The sequence below is a fragment of the Diceros bicornis genome, chromosome 35 (assembly GCF_020826845.1).
Source record: "Diceros bicornis minor isolate mBicDic1 chromosome 35, mDicBic1.mat.cur, whole genome shotgun sequence".
Taxonomy (NCBI): domain Eukaryota; kingdom Metazoa; phylum Chordata; class Mammalia; order Perissodactyla; family Rhinocerotidae; genus Diceros; species Diceros bicornis.
In genome coordinates this window covers 20,549,161-20,568,860 of record NC_080774.1, presented here as the reverse complement: position 1 = coordinate 20,568,860, position 19,700 = coordinate 20,549,161, and the positions used below count along the sequence as shown (strand labels likewise).

The window sequence follows — 19,700 nt, the reverse complement described above, 5'->3', positions numbered from 1 at the left end:
TCGGGTTTCAGCAAGATCCTTTATTTATCTCCTGCTCCCCAACCACGTCACGTGCGCACAGGCAGCCAGGTACCCGTGTGGGCTGCTGGCTCTGTAAACGTAGAGCGGTCAGTATGTACAGAAATCATGCACCTCAGTGGTTCTTGAACAAGATACTTAATGAGTAAAAAGACTTCAGGTGTGTTTGAAATTTCTGCTCTTTCCTGCATTCGAATCACTGAAAAATATCTGCGTGGAAATTTTACTCAAATGTAGACACGTTTTCTTTGCCCACTTGCTAGGAACTACCTAGCGCATTTCAGATCGTGTTCACTTCTGACGCCTGCTCCTCACAGAAGCTGCTGGTCTCCACTCGGACATAAACACGGGACCCGCACGTGTGACAAGCCGTAGATTCTACACCGCTCCACGGCTTTATAAACCCGACACTGCCATCATTCATTATTCAAGAAAGGCATCTCTAGTACGGCTGGAGGCTACGCTCTCACACATGGGCTAACAGGAGGCTGTTTCTAGACTTAGCGCCTCAAACTGGCCCCGTCCTTCACAGGAGACCAAAAGCCAGCACCGCGACTGGCGGTCCTCTGGGTCTGTAGTCCTCCCAGTGTCACATACCCTGGCTTAGGTCGCCGTCACTTGGCACCTGTGCAGTGACAGAGACACAGGGCCCACTCTCTCCGAGGCCAGGGTTCGAACATTTATGTACAGACAAATAAATGGAAAATCAGAGGCAACAGAACTCCAAAGCAAAACAGACACTTTGGTCGGATCTACGATTCCAGTTTGCCAGAGAAAGGCTTTCCCAGAGGTCAATGGATGAGTGAGGTCTTATCCCACCACAGCTCCTATCAGCCAACCTGGGTTGGCTTAACATTCATCACCGTGGACTCAAAACCACTCAAACGGGGAAGTTTCCAGGCCCGGTTTGGCAGTGGGGCTTCTGTAGGCAGTGAGGTAAGTGAATTACACGTTCCGCGGCTGCTCCGTGGGAGCCCCACCTTGGCTCTCGAGGACTCCAGCCTCGGCTTTGTAGGAAAGCAAGGTTGACAGAAAAGCCTCCAGTCCCACCCGCCGAATGCTCTTTGCCATCGGGGACCTGACAGGGTTTGGGGCGAGGTGAGTGACGGGGACAGCTTCCCCAGGCCTGACGCCGTGCACCGCCCCTGACCGTGTCCACCCTGCCCGCGAGGCCGGCCGGCCGGCGGGGACTGCATCTCTCCCCTGCCCTGGGGCGGCTGAAGGGTCCCCTGTGTGACTGTGACGGCAGCAGAGGCCAAGTTCTCCAGCTCTCCAGTTTGCCATTTTTTGTTTTGTTTTTGTTGTTTTCTTTTAAGATGACCACAAGAAGTTTTACATTATTACATTCAGACAAATAACCATTTGGTTACTCTATTTCAGAGCACTGAAAAAACCACGGAGCAACACGACACAGACGAGAGGGGCACCGCCTCTGGTCACGGAGCAAAGTAACGCACTATTAGGCAGAAAGGAATCGCAGAAGCAGATGATCGGAAGGAAAAAAATCTAAGGAAATACAAGCTGAAAATTTCCCATTTACAACAACCAAAGGAAAGCGGGACCCAACGCGATGTAAAAATCCCACGAAGAGCTCTCTGCTGAGGCAGGTTTCTGAGCGTGGACTCGCAATGCGGGGGGCCAGACCGGACCCCAGACTGCCCATGCTGACCCGCGGCCACTCTCGCCGGCTCCAGCACGGGAATGTTCTCATCGTCCCGGAGCAAAGATGAAATCCAGGGCCTGCCGTTCGGCGGCTGCGACATTTGGATGCCACAGATCCACCATGAAAACCACCCGTGGGCCATCCTCTGCTGAACCTGGGGGCGGGTGAGAGAGGAGAGGTTCAAAGTGCCCCGGAGCCAGGACCCACCCAGAGCTGGATCCCACGTGGGGAGCTTCTGGGCAGGGGCCCGGCCCGGCCCTTGGCACAGATCAGATCTGTTCCTCTCTGGTCAAGAATGCTGTCACGGCTTCCTAAGGTTCTGAGCAGGGTGAGTAAGAGGAAACGGGCGGAGGGCGGGAGGGGTGAAGAAGTGGAAGGCGGAGCACAGAGGACCTTCAGGGCAATGAAGCTCTTCCCTGTGATACTCTCATGGTGGATACATGCCCATCATATATTTGTCAAAACCCACAGAACGTACAACACCAAGCGTGAACCCTAATGTAAACTATCAACTTTAGTTAATAATAATGTATCAATATTGGCTCATCAATTATAACAAACGTAGGACACAAATGCAGGATGTTACTAAAAGGGGAAACCGTGTGTGGGGGTGGTGTGTACTTTCTGCTCAATTTTTCTGGAAACCTAAAACAGCTGTAAAAAACTCTATAATAAAAAATAGGTGGCAATGGGCTGGGCAGACACTCACCTTCGTGGAATGCAGTGTGCAGGAAAGAATCATCGAAGAGGAGGCAGCGGCCCTCTGCCCAACACTGGGGCTCTCCCCCCACCACCAGCTCACAGCCGCTGGGAGTTTTCAGACCTTGGGGGACAAGCAGAGAGAGGGGAGAGAAGGCAGGCAGGATCAGGGAGGGCTGGAGGTCGGGGGGGGCCCGCTTTGGTGAGAGCTCTCAACTTCTGAAGCACCAGACCCTGCAGCCCACCCCTCTGAGCCCCGCCCGGGGTGGGGGCGGTTCAATAGGGCAAATGCAGGCTGTGCACCTGGATCCTCGCCGCGCTCCTTGGGCAAACTCATTCCTCCACTGGCTTAACCTGTTCTGGGTCCTGGACTCCTCGGACTAAAGCACAGACCAAGGCTTGCACTACACTTTTGAGACTCCTGAAGCCCGACCCAGGACCCTTGGAAATGGAGGGAAGCCGGGTTCAGAACCCCGCCCGGCCCAACTGTGTCTACTGTGGCGCCATCTCTAGGGCTGTTTTAGTTGAGATTCAAGATGCAGAGGTTCGCACAGTGCCCTGTTCTTTGCGTGCCAACCTTCACATCCATTTTGAGGCCCGAGGACGGCACGTTCCCCAGACTCATTCTGGGAAACTGGAGGACACCCCCAGGGAAACGCCTGAGCTTCAAGAGGAAACAAACTGACACCTTCGCAAGGAGCCATATGCTCAACACGCAAGTGGTGAGTCCCGAGCTCGGGGGCCTAACCCCAGAAAGGGGGGCTGGTTGAAGCGCGGCTGTGCGGGCACTTCCACACCCCCATCCAACCCAAGGCTCTGCAGAAACACCTGGCCCCCTCACTACCTGGACGTCCATAAACGAAGCTCTCACCACAGCCCTCACGGGTTCGGGAGAGGACGGGTCAGCCCGACAGCTCTCCAGAAGGACTGACCCGTGAGGAAGGGGGCCCTGGAAGATGGGCTGGGATCGCGGTGTTCCTGTTCCTCAGTGACTCACTGTGACAACCGTGACCCCAGGCCATGACTGAATGTCCCCTGTGAGAAACATGAAACAGCTTTCTCTCTAACAGCCAGAGCGTTTTAACACAGCCTTTGCAGCAGAGATGGATGGCTCCAGGAAGTACGTGTGGAATAAGAACTCAAACAGATGCACCGCACAGACGAGCGGGAAGCACAGGAGACCTGGGTCAGACAACTGGCTCTGGCCCTACGTGCTGCGTGCCTCTGGGCAAGTCACTCAACCTCTCTCAGCCACAGCCGCCTCGTCTGTGAAAGGGGCACATTAACACACACACCTTCCAGAGCTACGTGCCCACTGCCCCTGCTCCCGATAACGGAACACTTCCTGTGAGCAGGTCTGTGCTAAATAAACACTGGACAGGCATCGTCACCCACTTTCCAGATGGAGCGCCTGAGATTTAGGGAAGTGAAGTGCCCTGCTGGAAAGTCAGTTGTCCTTGTGGGACTGTGATCTGAATCCAAATCTGTCTGGCTCCAAAGAATAGGCTCTCATAAGACTGGACAGTATGATATAAAAGCCAGTTATTACGTTAGCAGCCGTGGAATTAAAGTGATGGTTGATTTCCCTGTAGTTAGTAAGTTTCAATTATCAACAGTACATTCCACTGAATCAGCTGAGCCCATCCATCCGACTCTGGCACCACGATGTCCTGCTACTGTGAACAACGGCTGGGGGACAGGGAGGTAAAAGGGTTCAGCCTGCCACTTGCTGGGCCAGATGGGAGGGCCCCACCGGCCATATCTTCTCGTCACGTGTCTCCTCATGGGCTGGTGCGGGGCAGAAGGCCTATAGGAATAGGTGGGGATGGTCTACCCCAGGGTTTCAGAAAAAAGCTCCCCTTTCCCTGGGCCACTAAATGATTGACTGCTACATGTCACAGTGACAGAAAACTGGCCCGGCTGGAGGGGAGTAAACCCTGTGTACTCCCCTCCGCCTGCCCCTGCATTCTGCTCAGCCTTCTAGTGGCCCACTATTCCTGCCTATCGCCCACAAACCAGCTTAGCTGGTACAAATGATCAATATTCCCCCCGAATAGAGCAGCTGGGTGGCTCCTGGGGGTAGAGATGGGCCCCACACATGGCCTCGCCCAGTCCCAGATCCCCCACCAAGCACTGAGGGAGGCGGAAGGAGGGTGGAGAAAGGGCTCTGCCCACCAGCCGCCCCCACTTCAGGATGCTGGCAGCTGACATTCAGGGCGGGCAGGGCAGCACAAGCGGATCTGCTGGTACACCTGGCTAGGCTGCCCAGAAATCTGACAGCATCCACACAAAAGGAAAAAGAGAGTCTAATTGTGCTTATTCAGCGAGAATTTGCTGAATATACTCATGCATTTTCCTCTCCCCTTTCCTGAGGGTCGGCCATTTGGACAGGCATCTGCCTCACCAGTAACACCTGCCCAGTTAGCTTCAGAGGTGTTTCCTGGAGGTTTGTGGCAGTGCAGCCGGGCCACCCCAGCCCTGCACACAGTGCTGGTGACAGCTGGGCCGGAGCTGTCCTCTGGTTCAGCCGAGACTGAGTGATGCCACCTCTAGAGATAGCTCAGAGCAGGGCGCAGCACATGTGCCCAAGGAAGAGCACCGGCTGGGGCTGCAGTGTCGGGAGGGACAGTTCCACCAGCCACAGCTCAGACGGAGGCAGAACAACAGGACAAGGGCTGGCAGTGCAAGAGCGCAGCTCGGGAACTGCAGGTGCCTGCTCAGCTTCAGCCAGGGACCTGGCGGACGTGTGGCCACGGGGCTCTACCAGGCCTGCTCTGCTTCTGACCTCATTCTCTGGACGCCCTCTCTGTCAACACACAAGGTCACGTGAGCCTAACACACCTTGTTTCCTTCCTGGGTGGATACACATGTGCCCGTGATTGTGGCAAGGAGGAAACACTGAGCAAACCCAACCACAGAGCCCGCCCAGCCACGGGGACTAGCCACCCTCCAGTGCCACGTGTTCCAAGTTGCCTGCTGCCCAGGGAACACGGAAGACCCAGATTTTCCACTGGCAAATAACCAGCTAGGCCAAGGAGGGAATGACAGGTCACAAAGAGGGTCTGTGTGGACATGTTTTACACACACACACACACACGTATATTGCAGAGACGCACAACAGGCATTAAATACACAGGAGGCAGATCTTTGGTGTTCTTGCCACCAGCCCTTCCTACTCGACACACCTGCCTGGACTTCTATCACATCAATCCTCAACGTTCCTCCCTACACGGCGTTCTGAAGCTTTAAAAAACACACAATGAGGGGCCGGCCTGGTGGTGTAGTGGTTAAGTTCACACACTCCGCTTCGGTGGCCCAGGGTTCGCAGGTTCAGATCCCAGGTGCGGAACCATACACTGCTTATCAAGCCACGCTGTGGCGGCGGCCCACATATAAAGCAGAGGAAGATGGGCACGGATGTTAGCTCAGGGCCAATCTTCCTCAGCAAAAAAAGGACTGGCAACAGATGTTAGCTCAGGGCTAATCTTCCTTACTGAAAAAAAAAAAAAAACCACACAAGGAAAATCTTTAAAAAAGAACAGCACTGTTCCCCACTGCCCACAGCCTCAATTCTGAAGCCCGGCATGGGGGCCCTCTGCAGTCGGCACCCACCCGACCTGTCCAACCGCAGCCCCCACCACTGGCCTCCCCTGACCGGCTCCCCCAGCCCCACGGGGAAGGCTCCTCTTTCTGCCCCACCCTGGTGGCCCCAGTGATCCTCCAGGGCCAGACCCAGCTCGCCAGAGAGCCTGCCTGCAGCCCGGTGCCCTCTGATCTCGGAGTGCACCCGGGGCCGTGCACAGCGCTGTGATTTCTCACAATCACCACTCAGATGATCGTGTCCCCTCTTCCATTACTAAGAGGCCCTCTGGCTGACGCCCTCTACCCACCAAGTACTTGAAACAGTCCTAATCCTCCAAACACGCCTCCAGGCAGGTATCACCACCCCCATTTTAGAGAGGAGAAAACCGAGGCTCAAAGACTTTCAGGGCCGTGCTCAAGGCCCCTCTGGAAGTGGGGCTGACAGATCTGAGTTGAGGTGTGTTTGCTTCCAAAGCCTGTTCATTTCCCACTGTTTCCTGAGGGCAGAGACCACGTCTTATGGATCATTTCTCACACTGTCACACGCAGTGTCTGATCATAAAAGCTCTAGCTATCATTTCTCGAATGCCATCACATGCCAGGCACCACGTTAGGCAGCCACAGAAGATATGACTTGAATCCTCTTAATGATCCTGTGAGGGAAGCACTATCTCCCCATTTTACAGATGAGCAAATGGAGGCACGGATTCAGTTACTTACCCAAAGTCACAGAGCGGACCATGAAGGCAGGCCACCTAGTCCAGAGCCTCCACTCTGTCCTGCCTTTACTCCTGAAATACTCACAGTGTCAACTGCTCGGATCTAATTCCTTTTGTTTTTCAAGCAGTGAAGCTCTCTGTCCTGGCCACATCTTACTCAGATTCCCCAGAGAGAGCATGGGAGAAGCAGAGGGCTCTGGGTGCAGGCCCCCAGGCCCGTCTCTGGAGCCTAATGACGAACCCCTGCTCCAGCCTACACCGGGGCTCCTGCACGTGTTTCTCCTTCCTCCACCCTGAAGCCAAGGCAGCGCTGCCAACTCCCTACAACCGGCCTTTGCCGAGGCTCTCAGCAAGCTCCTCTCATCTGGGAGCTAACTGGTGATGCTGTCGCCCCGGTAACCAACCCGTTATCACAGCTCACCAGGAATGAGGCATTCTGGGAACTAATATTCCTATTTACCGAGTTGTTTTTAAGCCTACCTGTTAAGTACTCACTATCAGCCTCTGTGTGAACAAATGCTTTACAATACACATTATCCTACCAGATCCTCAAAACAACTCTGTAAGAGATGATCTTTCTACCTCCACTTTCCAAACAAGGAAACTGAGGCCCAGGGAGATGAAGTGACTTGCCCCAAGTAACACAGCTAGCTCACGGTGGGGCCAGGATGCAAACAAAGGCAATCTGACTCCAAACCCTGTTTTCAAAATTGCTACACACAGCACACACATCACTACTTTTCCAAGAACCTGAATAAAATCACCTAACACCAAGCATCATTTCAGCCTTGGCGATTCAGAAGGCACCTCGGTATCTTTCCCAGTAATCAGTACAACTGTCTCTGGCTCTAGAGCTGTGCTGCCCAGTACAGTAGCCATGGCCTATGTGGCTATTTAAATTTAGATTAAATTAAAAATTGAGCTCCTTGCTTGCACCAGCCACAGTTCACGCATTCCATGGTTCCCCGTGGCTAGTGGCTACCGTACTGGATGGTGCAGCTGGAGACCTTTCACACACTGCAGAAAGTGCTTTTGGACAGAGCTTCTGTCAGAAATTAGGTTTACACCGATCACCAGTTTCTTATTTGACTCAATCTCTGCTGTCAAAATTGCTGACAGGTGATTCACCAATTTGTGATAGGAGTCCAGTGTAGGATGTGAAAAAGCACGATTCTGGCTCCTGAACTTTTGTGATGTCTGGGCACCCATGAGTCAGACAGACTGAGACCAGCGCGGGCTGGGAGACCCGTCCCTGCAACGTACCTAAGTGGCATCGGATGCGGATGTTGGTGGGGCCATAGTGCTCCGTTATCACAGTCCCAGGGCTCAGCACGGAGATGCACGCATTCCCAAAAACATTGTTCCCAATACAGGTCCGAAGGCTTCCGAGCAAGCGGTACGTCCGTGGGCACTTCCTGCAGTTCCTGGGGACACAAACCCCCTGATTGACCAAGTAAAAGGTGACCCACTCCCCGCTGGACGTGCTGTTCATTTTCCATCCTTGCGGGAGGCTGCAGTTTGAGAAAGCCTTGTAGAGGGTCTCAAACTCGCACAGGATGGTCTGGAAGTTCCGCTCCAGCAGCTCCACGTCGTGCTTCTGTGCGTCCCGGGAAAAGTAGGGTGTGGTGGGGAGGTCGGGCAGGAAGAAGACCTCGGGCTTCTGGATGGACGGCCGGCTGTTGAGGTAGCGGCCCTGCTCGCGGATGCCCTTGTGGATGCGGCCCATGCCGGACCAGGAGTAGCGCTTGGCGTACTCCTGCAGGTTGTGGTAGAGCTTCTGGTTGAGGCCCTCGTTGTGGGTGCAGCGCACGCACTCGGGGGACTGGCAGTACACGTAGCCGTTCTGCAGCCCGCCGGCGTCGGGGCCCTGCATGAGCGAGTTGACGGAGGCGTAGGGCCGGGGCTGCTCCCGGCCCACGTGGTAACAGTACCACACGAACAGGACCAGCAGGCAGGCCACGGTGACCACGGCGGTGGTGTCGCAGTCCCGCACAGACTGGATGCCCGTGGCGATGCAGTCCCTCAGGCCATCCAGCGACCAGCTCCAGGCCACCAGCCACTCGAGAGACATCTTGGAGGAGTTGATGTCGGGGGCGTGAAGCAAGGGCAGACAGTCAGTCCTCTGGGGTCCCAAGGGCACCCACACCATGCAGCTTAGCGCGGGGGGCCAGGGGGGAGCATGGCTGCCACCGTTCCTGGGATCCTGCCAGGGGCGGCATTGACGGACCTCTGTGCCTGCCACTCCACTCCTGGCCAAAGTCACTGCAGGGAGGGCGGAAGGAGCTGCTTTATGTCACGTTAGCAAGTGGGGCTGGTCACTGCGAAAGGATTTTTAGGAAGTCCAAACCTGGGATGAAAAAAAATAAACCAGCCTAAATTTTTACACCTGGAAAAGCCCTCAACTGACATGCAAAGCCTCAGATCATTCTGTAAGGTCCTTGTTGGGACCACACTCCTCAACCTTGTGTATTCTCTCCCCATTTTACCACCATTCCCAATTCGCAAAAAGCCAGTCATGTTTAACCTGCATCAAGCACTGTCTGATAATTACAGCAGTCCTATCTATTCTGTGTCATCCTTAGGAGGGGCCATTAGCCCCATTTTACAGATGAGGAAACCAAGGCTTGGAGAGGCCATATGACTCACCCAAGTTCACGCAGCCAGGGCAGGGACACAAACCCCATCTGACTGCAAAGCCAACGTCTAATCGTTTTGCTATACTCTTTCACAGTAGATATTTAATAAATGCTTATTCTCCTTAAATCTCTGTGCCTTTAAGTAAAAAGAAATCTAGATTCAAAAGCGTCTTAAAAATGGCAAAGGAACTTGAAAACTGCATGTTCTCCATCTGACTTTCTCTTTTCAGAGCACTTCATCATTCTCATTTAATCTCCCCTGCCCTCTGACACGGGCTGGGCTTAGAATCAAGCTGGAAAAGGAAGTGGGCTCTGGGGTCACATCCGTGGCAGACACAGGGCATTTTCTGTCTACTCGCTGGGGAGACTATCTCCTGGCCTCACCCATGGGTTATGCAAATAAAATGAGGGGACAGAATGGAAACAGACGCCCTTTCCGGTCTCTGTCTCCAAACAGAAGCGCTTTGCCATGTCTCTTGTGGAAGGTTAGGGCCAGCATCTAGCACCCTGATTATCCCAATAACCTACAAGGACGATCAGAGCCCAGCTGTCACGTCGCCCGTGTCTATAAAACCCTGGCCGCGTTTCCCGGCGGAAATCCTTATCCATCCTGCTTTTCTAATCTGAAAACAGCTAGGTCTATGTTCTGCTACAAGGCCAATCCATTCCCTCATCTCGAGGAGCAGAACAATTCAGAAAATTCATTGTGTAGTCTACCCTCTCTCTTCTCTCTCAGAAATATGAGAAGGCCACTAAAAAAATGGGAAAGCTGTACCCTCCCCTTTCTCCAGGGACTAAATGTGGCCTGAAAATTCTTGCAATGTAGCAGACAGGTTAAGAACCCAAACTGAGAATGGGCTGGACGGCGTATTAATGCCAACTCTGGGCAGGTCACTTCCCCTCTCTAAGTCTCAGTTTCCTCATCTAGAAGATGGTAATGCTCATCTCCCTGGAAGAAGGTGAAGGACGACAGATCTAAGGCACTTATGGTCATGTGATGGCAGTGTTCCATATGTGCCGTCCCATCTCAATTAGCCAGCAAACCAGAGGAGGGGCACAAGGGAAGGTATTTCAGGACTGAGAACTCCAACAGCTAAAGGGAAATCCTGGACACTCTTGTGGCCATACATCTCACCTAACTTTTTTGTCCCCAGACTTGCAAAGCTAAAAACGAAAGGGAAACCTTAGGTGCTCATTAACTGCCTACTTGCATCTTCCTGGCTTAGGCTGAATCAAGAATCACTTGACTGTAACGTTTAGTAAGTCAAAAACATACATGCTGAATATTCATGGACATTTTTTATGTTTCTAGGAAAAATACAAGAGTGGGGAGGTTAGAAGCTAATTTTTTCCTCACACATTCTCAATTTCTTCACAGATTTGGGAGAAGAGGGAAAGGCTGGGCCCCACTGGATGGAAACAGTGGTTTCCTCCATGTCCCTGGCTCTCGACTATTATAACCAGCAGCTGTTTCCTCTTGAGGCGAAGGGAAAGAAAACCCAGATGAAAGATGTTTTGCTTCCAAGCCATCTCCCAGACAGAACCCCAGGACTCCCCAAATTCTGTGTGAGACCATCATCTGCGTGACAACAAGCACTTTTACTAAAAGGATTTCCCCCATCACTGAGCGAAACCGCTAATTCGAACTTTGAAACTCAGTCTCTCAGGAGGAGAGGTTTTTCTTACACGTTCTGAGTGAGATGGTGATAATTTAACAAACACCTGTTAAGTGTTAGTTCCCATCAGCCCTGCTAATCATTAACGTTTAAGTCAATCAAAATGAAGGCATGGAAGACAGGGTTGAGTATGAGGGAATCTCTCCACTGGACACCGCTCCTCGCTCACCCCACCTAGGTGAAGCCTCATTCTGTACAACGCCAGCCATGAGAGCTCCCCAGGCTGAGCTATCAACACAAGGCAGCAGAAGATCCTGACGCCCTGAACCCCAGCTTCAAACCTTGTTCACAAGATCATCAACAGCACTGAGACCTGAAGTTCAGATTTCTCATACCTGTCAGATACTTTTAGCCAATATGTGCTGGCAGGTCCCTGAGCCCAGAGGATTAACAAGCTCACAGCTGAAATGTGACACTAAAAGAAACCCTCACATTTGTAGGGTAACTGACAGTTCATTAAGTACTAGTTCAAACACCTGACACTCATAACACCCAGTGACAACTCCCCAACCCCCAGTGGGGAGGACATGGATTCTCACCCCCCCCCCCCCCCCCACCTCGCCCCGGCCGGCGCCCCACCAGCTCCTGTGCCAGTGACCACAGTAACTTCCAGCTTCCTTCATATATCTGTTCATTTTCATCTGTTTCATTTCTGCCCTCATTAGGGATGGGGACATCTCATGGCAGTTCTGCACTTTCATAATATGCAACTCCAGATCTTAGAGGTCAGTCAGCTCTGGGGAATACGGTTCAAATTCATGGCCAAGTGGTGAGCAAGTCCAATCACATATAACTTCTGATACAGTGAACACCTGGGGGACAGACTCATCGCTCTAACCTGGTTAATCCAGTTCACATCACCAGTCCAAGAGGGTGCCCAGTGCTCAAGAGCTTCTGGTCACTCTCAGGGGGAGGCCAGGCCACCTCAGAAGGCCCCCAAGGAGTAGGGCAGCGCTGGGCAAGGCGTGCGATGCATGCAGCCCACTCCCCCCAGGAGCGCGAGAGCCGCCCTGGACCCGCCCCCCACCCCGGGGGGGAACCGCTCTTGGCCAGCGTTTTCAGCACCCACCCACTCTGGAGGGGGGGAATGGGAGGCAAAAGATGGGGTAACCCAGATGGTGACCGCCAGGAAGTCAGGGCAGGAGGGGGATGGCACGATGGAAAGGTAAATGCCTACAGGAGAAGTGGGAGATGGGCTCAAGATCAGGGAAGGAGGCTTACGGTGACAACTCACGGGACAGGGAGGAGGTCAGCACGGGAAAACGGGAAGTGGGTGATGCTCAGGGCTGGGGGGAGGGGGAAAGCAAGCAAGGAAAGGGACCGACGAGGAGGGTCACGGGGGAGGGTGATGGGGGCGGTTAACTAGGGGAGGGACTGCGACGGGGTAGGGTGGAGGAGGGTGATGCCTAGCCGGGCCGCGAGCACAGCCGAGGCGGCGGCGCTCAGCACGTAGCGAGCGCTGGCGGCGGGGCCCCTCGGCCGGGCCAGGATGCGGGGCGCAGGCGGGCGCCGGCGTCCGGGAGCATCCTCGGCGGCCGCACCGCGCGGCGTGGGGACCGCGGGACCGCAGCCGCCCGGCCGCCGCCTCCTCCTCCCGCTCCCGCGGGGTCGGCCCCGCAGCCCCCAGAGACGCCGCTTACCTGCGTGCGGGCGGTGGGGGCGGCCGCTGGGGCCGGGGCCACGCCGCCGCCCGAGGGCGCGGACGCCCCCTGCCCGCGCCGCGGAGCCCCCGCCCGGCCCACGCCGCCGGAGCCGAGCCGGAGCCGCGCCGGTGCCCCCGCCAGCGCCGACGCCGCGCTGCGCTCCGCGGGGCCGCGGGGACCACAACTCCCACAATGCCGCGCGCGCCGCGGGCGGGGGAGGGGGCGCGGCGGGCGGCTGCGGGGCGGGGCGGGGCGGGGCCGGGCCGGGACCCCCGACGCCGGCGGCGCGCGCCCCGCGCGGCTGACCCGAGGCCGGAGCGGCGGTGGCCCGGGCAGCAGGACGCGCTGCCGCCCAGTTCGAGCGTGCGCGGGCGGCGGCGTGCGTTCACCGAGTCCGGGCGCAGCAATTCAGCCGCTGGTCGTCCCCCCTCGGTGGTCCGCTGTCCCCTCCCGCGGCCTCTCTGTCCCTCTCCCTCTGCTCCGTCCCTCTCTGGCTCTCTCCCTCCCCCTTTCCTCCTTCCATTCTCTTCCCCTTTCCCTCCCTCTCCTTTCCTCCCTCTCTTCTCTCGCCCTGACACCCTTCTTTTCTTTATTTATCGATTCAGCATAGGCTTCCAGGGCCTTTCCGGCACTTGGAATGAACCCGCAAATCAAACAGGTCCCTTAGTCTCCTGGAAAACTCATTCGTTAATACAAAGAATGATCGGGCAGCCTGTGTGGGCCTGGCCCTGCGCGCTGTGGGAGCCACAGTCCAGCCGGAGGGACAGTGCCCAGTAATCGCAGGTCTATCTACGCTCACCTGCCGGGCAGAGTGGCGGGGAGGGACAGGACAGGACAGGACAGGGTGAGGGGGGAGGCCTCTCTGAGGGTGATGTTTGAGCCAAGGCCTGAGGGAGACAAATGAGCTCACAGTGGCCACGGACATGTTAGGGCTCCAGGGGAGCTGTGCAGGGCACGTTCAGGGAACACGGAGTGGGCCCGCCGGCCCACAATGCAACTGTTCTGCCTCACAATCTACCTGTTGCTGCCCCAGAATCCACCTTGCCTCTGTTCCAGAACCCACCTCTATCATATCCCAGAATCCACCTTGTCCCTGTCCCAGAACCCACCTCTCCCCCTGTCCCAGAACCCACCTCTCACCCATATCCCAGAGTCCACCTTGCCTCTGTTCCAGAACCCACCTCTATCATATCCCAGAATCCACCTTGTCCCTGTCCCAGAACCCACCTCTCCCCCTGTCCCAGAACCCACCTCTCACCCATATCCCAGAATCCACCTTGCCTCTGTTCCAGAACCCACCTGGTCCCTGACCTAGGAACCTATCTCTACCACGCCTCAGAATCCACCTCACCCCTGTCCCAGAACCCACCTCTATCATATCCCAGAATCCACCTTGTCCCTGTCCCAGAACCCACCTCTCCCCCTGTCCCAGAACCCACCTCTCACCCATATCCCAGAATCCACCTTGCCTCTGTTCCAGAACCCACCTGGTCCCTGACCTAGGAACCTACCTCTACCATGCCTCAGAATCCACCTCACCCCTGTCCCAGAACCCACCTCTATCATATCCCAGAATCCACCTTGTCTCTGTTCCAGAACCCACCTCTACCATGTCCCAGAATCCACCTCTATCATATCCCAGAATCCACCTTGTCCCTTTCCCAGAACCCGCCTCTACCGTTTCCCAGAACCCACCTCTACCCTGTCCCAGAGCCCACTTCTCACCGCTGTTCCAGAATCCACTCCTAATGTGTCCCAGAATCCACCTTGTCCTTGTCCCAGAACCCACCTCTCCCCCTGTCCCAGAACCCACCTCTACTGTGGCTCAGAATGCATCTCTGCCGTGTCTTAGAAGCCACTTCATCCCTGTCTGCTCTCCTCTTTCCTCAACTCCAGACTTTTCTCAACTTTCAAAGGGGGAAGAACATTTTTTTCTCTTTTATTCTACTAAAATAAACCAAAATGCCAGTATTGGGAAACCATAAAATGCACCCAGATTTGCCCAAAGTGTGGGTAATCGACACAGGCATCAGATTTGGAACCACTAGATAAGATGACTGTTGGCCGCCAGCCTCAGAGTGATTGAGCCTGGGTAGGGTGGAGAAGGTGGGAGGGCACCTGGTCCATCTCCCACTCAGCAAGTTGCTCAGATTTAGACTTCTCCAAAGGTGCTTTTACTTTCAGTCGCAGCATCACACTGATGGTTGAAAAAGAAAAACATTCTTCATACAGTTGCGAATGTGAAAGGTGTGTTCCATTCCTGGACCACACCATTTGTGGTACATTATGAATTAATATGTGTATAAATCCTGTAATTATCTTTGACCAGTGCAATTATATTGCTCTGTATTTGTTAAGAGTATTTATTTGCTCAATGGCAATATTACCATGCCTGCATTTTGCTAACCCTGTTTGCCATTTCTTCCTAGGGAGACCCTGGGGGGTGAGTTCCCCTGGAAAAGGGTATCTGGGCCTTCCAGAGGGGGCTTTTGGGTGAGACCTCCAGATAAATTGTCACTGCGCTAATGGAGGAACCGAGAGAAGGGCCAAGTACATCTAAATTGCCTGTCTTCAGCTTGGCTGCCACCCGCGTCCTCCTCCTCTGACTGTCTTCTCTAGGGCAGCTGCTCCCGACCCACTCTGAGGCTGCACAGCCTATCATTATGCCATCTCATACGCTTGTCGGGTCCACCCAACTCCCTCCTCCTGCAGATGGAGTCACCGGAGTCCAGAGGGAAAACACGCCTTGCTCAGTCAAGGTCATAGCAAGTCAGAAGGGGAATGTGTAGACCCTCCAGAAAATGCTTGATTGGTACATTAAAGCCTGGTATAGTCACTTTGGAGAGAAATTTGGTAGTATTTGTTAAAACAGCAGCAACAAATGTGTATTTCTGCCTAGAATTTCTCTAGCATAGATACAGTTATGTTTTTAGATTATGTAATATTGTGCAGCTATTAAAAAGAAGCTAGATGTATATGTAACAATATAGATAAAGCTCCTAACAAACAATAGAGCAAAAACAAAAGCAGAATTATGCTTGTAGTATGATTTCATCTACATGACACACATACAACACAAAATGTTCCTCTATAGATTCTGTGGATATATACATATATTTATGAAAAAGCAGGAAAAAAGCAGTAGAAGAATACACTAGTATGTTCTCCTCTTTAAAACTTAAAATATTACAATGTTTGTAAATGCAAAGAATATCCCTCAGAGGAAGCATACTAAATTCATGAGTTGTAACTTCAGGAGAGGTCAAGAAGGAATGAGAATTGGGCACAGTGGACAAGAGAAACTCTAGCATTTTCTTTTTTTTTTTTTTTAAGATTTTATTTATTTATTTTTTCCCCCCAAAGCCCCAGTAGATAGTTGTATGTCAAAGTTGCACGTCCTTCTAGTTGCTGTATGTGGGACGCGGCCTCAGCATGGCCGGAGAAGCGGTGTGTCGGTGCACGCCCGGGATCCAAACCCGGGCCGCCAGTAGCGGAGTGCGCGCACTTAACCGCTAAGCCCCGGGGCCGGCCCTAGCATTTTCTGTAATGTTTTAATTTGATTTAATATTTTCAAAAGGATTTAAATGCTCCTGGAACAAAATGCAAAAAAGATAAATGAGTTACTAGGACTACCTCTCTCCTCTATCCCTCAACCACTGGTTCCCTTTGTTTAAGACTGTCATTATAACTACTTTCTTATCCATCTTTCCAGGAAAATGCTATGCATTTGCAAATGTACAGAAGCATTTTAACTATTTTTTTTTGCCTGTACAGTCTTTTTTTTGTTACTGATGTCATAATAGTTTATAACATTGTGAAATTTTAGTTGTACATTATTGTTTGCCAGTTACCATGTAAATGCGTCCCTTCACCCCTTGTGCCCAGCCCCCAACCCCCTTCCCCCTGGTAACCACCAAACTGTTCTCTCTGTCCATGTGTTAGTTTATCTTCCACATATGAGTGAAATCATGCCGTGTTTGTCTCTCTCTGTCTGGCTTATTTTGCTTAACACAATACCCTCCAGGTCCATCCATGTTGTTGCAAATGGGACAATTTTGCCGTCTTTTATGACCGAGTAGTATTCCATGGTGTATATATGCCACATCTTCTTTATCCACTCATCAATCGAGGGACACCTGGGTTGCTTCCACTTCTTGGCTATAATGGATAATGCTGCAGCGAACATAGGGGTACATAAGCCTCTTTGGATTGTTGATTTCAGGTTCGTTGGGTAGATACCCAATAGTGGGATAGCTAGATCATAGGGTATTTCTATTTTTAATTTTTTGAGGAATCTCCATACTGTTTTCCATAGAGGCTGCACCAGGTTGCATTCCCACCAGCAGTGAATGAGGATTCCCTTTTCTCCACATCCTCTACAACATTTGTTGTTTTTTGTCTTGGTGATTATAGCCATTCTAACGGGTGTAAGGTGATATCTTAGTGTAGTTTTGATTTACATTTCCCTGATGATTAGTGATGTTGAATATCTTTTCATGTGCCTATTGGCCATCTGTATATCTTACTTGGAAAAATGTCTGTTCATATCCTCTGCCCATTTTTTGATCAGGTTGTTTGTTTTTCAGTTGTGTAAGTTCTTCATAGATTATGGAGATTAACCCCTTGTCAGATATATGACTTGCAAATATTTTCTCCCAGCTGGTGGGTTGTCTTTTCATTTTTATCCTGGTTTCATTTGCCTTGCGGAAGCTCTTTAGTCTGATGAAGTCCCATTTGCTTATTTTTTCTTTTGTCTCCCTTATCTGAGTAGACATGGAATTCAAAAAGATCCCTTTATAATGGATATTAAAGAGTGTACTCCCTGTATTTTCTTCCAGGAGTTTTATAGTTTCAGGTCTTACCTTCAAGTCTTTGATCCATTTTGAGTTAATTTTTGTGTATGGCAGAAGAAAATGGTCTACTTTCATTCTTTTGCAAGAAACATTTTAACTTTTAAAAGAAAATTGAATGTTATTAGTAATATTGAAAAGGGATTTTTAAAATAAAAATTCAAAATCACATTAAAAATTATTTTTCGAGAATGAAGAATTGTTCAACACCAGAAACTCTTGATAGAATTCATTATATTAGCAAATTAAAGGAAAAGAACTACACAATCATCTCAATAGATGCAGAAAAAGTGTTTGACAAAATTCGACATCTGGTCATGATTAAAAACTCCCAGCAAAGTAGGAATAGAAGGGAACTATGTCAATCTAATTAAGAGCATTTATGAAAAACCTACAACCAACATCATACTCGACGGTTAGAGATTGAATGCTCTCCCTCAAAGATTGGACCAAGACAAGGATGTTTACTGTCTCCACTCCTATCCAACATCGTACTGGATCTTCTGACCAGTGCAATAAGGCAAGAAAAGGAAATGAGGCATTTGGAAGAAGGATAGAAAAAACTATTCAGAGTGGCGACGAAACTACAAAGGACTCAGGAATGAATTTAATTAAAATGGGAAAGATGAAAAAAAGTGAAATAAAAATATTCAAGGGCACAGCATAAATTGTGAATAATGACAATGTGCACAAAATTCATGGATATGAAGAGACGGCATCATAAAGATGTCAGTTTCCCCAAATGATCTATAAAATATAAATCAATTTTTATGAAAATCCCAATGTTTTTAGTACAACAAGATAAATTAATCATAAAATTTGTGTAGAAAAGCAGAGGGCCAAGAAAGCTAAAGACAAATGGAACTACCTAATAAAAAATGAGCAAGGGTACAAGCGGACAATTTACGTGAGAGGAAACACAATGGCCAATAAACACGTGGGAAGGAGCCACGCCACACTGCTCATCATGGAACTACAAATTAAAACCACAATGAGATTCCACTTTGCAGTCATCGTGTTGGCAAAAATTAAAAAGCCAGTTGATGCCAAATGTTGGCGAGGCTGTAGATGAACAGGAGCCCTCATACACTGCTGGGGGAGTGTAAATTTGCACAACCACGCTGGTCATCTTCAGTAAAGTTGTTGGTGTGCACACCCCCCAATCCCGCCCTTCCACTTCCTGATATATGCTCTAGAGCACTGAATTTCAAACTGGGGTCCCCGTGATGGTTGTAGAATTCATAGAGTGAGCCATGACTATGATTTAAAACAATGAAATAGAATAAATTACAATAGAAATTATGAGAGTGTTTCTGAACGTGTCATAAGAGATTGTTTTGTGAAACTTTTATTTCATTTAGTGTGTGTTTATGTGCACGTGTGCGCACGTGGTGTGTGTGTGTGTGTGTGTGTGTGTGTGTGTTGCACTGGGTCCCAGGGTAAAATCAGTGGCAGTCAGGTAAGTTTGAAAGCCTTTGCCCTAGAGAAGTTATCTGAGTGGGACACGTGTACAAGAATGTACCTTGTAACATTTTGTGAAAAATTGGAGGCAAAATTCATCAAGAGGAAAATGTACACACAAATTCATACAGAGGAATATGATATAGCAGTTAAAGTGCATGAGCCAGAGCTAAACATATCAACATGGATAAATCTCCAAAATATAATGTTGAGCTGAAAAAGCAAACTGTAAGTTGATATGTGTAACACAATATTGATATATAGTGTGGACTCATGCAAACAATACAGTACTATACTGTTCAGGGAAAAAATGTACATACTTTTATGCACACATATATACATATGTATGTTCAGGAGAAAATGTATGTATTAATATATATATACATAAATAGTAATAATCTTGCATGGGGGTGATTAATACAAATTCAGGATAGTGGTTATTTCTGGGGAGGGAGGGAGGAAGAGACAGTAATGAGATTAGAGAATTGCACACTGGGGAGCTTCAACAATATTTGTAGTATATTATTCTTTTACAAAACCCAAAGCAATAAAGCAAAATGTTAAGATTTGATAAAGGTGAGTGGTAGGTAGGTAAATGTTTGTCCTATTACTCTCTAACTCTCTATGAATGTTTGAAATATCACATAATTATAAACTATAGAAAGACAATTTTATTAGGTAAAATGAACTTTGTTTTTGAAAGTTTGGGTTGTGAGTTTCCCATATGACTTGAGCAATTTGGAGATATTCGAG

At 50.8% G+C, this 19,700-nt stretch overlaps 2 protein-coding genes across 3 annotated transcripts; one reads left to right on the top strand and one right to left on the bottom strand.

Moving 5' to 3' along the window:
- On the bottom strand, positions 1-12,697 carry ASPHD2 (aspartate beta-hydroxylase domain containing 2). 2 transcript variants are annotated; one of them, XM_058531669.1, is made up of 4 exons: positions 12,634-12,697; positions 7,945-9,028; positions 2,391-2,504; positions 1-1,835 (listed from the first exon to the last, which is right to left on the bottom strand). In XM_058531669.1, the coding sequence occupies exons 2-4, from the start codon at positions 8,828-8,830 to the stop codon at positions 1,726-1,728; spliced, it is 1,110 nt and encodes a 369-aa protein (XP_058387652.1). In that variant the 5' UTR covers positions 8,831-9,028; positions 12,634-12,697; the 3' UTR covers positions 1-1,725. The 2 variants fall into 2 exon arrangements, with proteins under 2 accessions (XP_058387652.1, XP_058387653.1); XM_058531670.1 differs by lacking the exon at positions 12,634-12,697 and adding an exon at positions 11,832-11,971.
- Positions 12,151-13,946, top strand: LOC131398047 (formin-2-like). The gene is made up of 3 exons (XM_058531095.1): positions 12,151-12,158; positions 12,421-13,068; positions 13,811-13,946. Exons 1-3 carry the CDS (start codon positions 12,151-12,153, stop codon positions 13,944-13,946), a joined length of 792 nt encoding a protein of 263 aa, XP_058387078.1.
- Positions 13,947-19,700: the final 5,754 nt, after the last annotated feature.

Coding starts and splice junctions, on each gene's coding strand:
- ASPHD2 (XM_058531669.1), bottom strand. CDS start 8,830: ATGGTGTGGGTGCCCTTGGGACCCCAGAGGACTGACTGTCTGCCCTTG. Junction 2,505..7,944: donor CCGCATCCGATGCCACTTAG/GTACGTTGCAGG, acceptor TTGTCCCCCAAG/GTCTGAAAACTCCCAGCGGC. Junction 1,836..2,390: donor GCACACTGCATTCCACGAAG/GTGAGTGTCTGC, acceptor ACCCGCCCCCAG/GTTCAGCAGAGGATGGCCCA.
- LOC131398047 (XM_058531095.1), top strand. Junction 13,069..13,810: donor CCGCTGGTCGTCCCCCCTCG/GTGGTCCGCTGT, acceptor CCTCTGTTCCAG/AACCCACCTCTATCATATCC.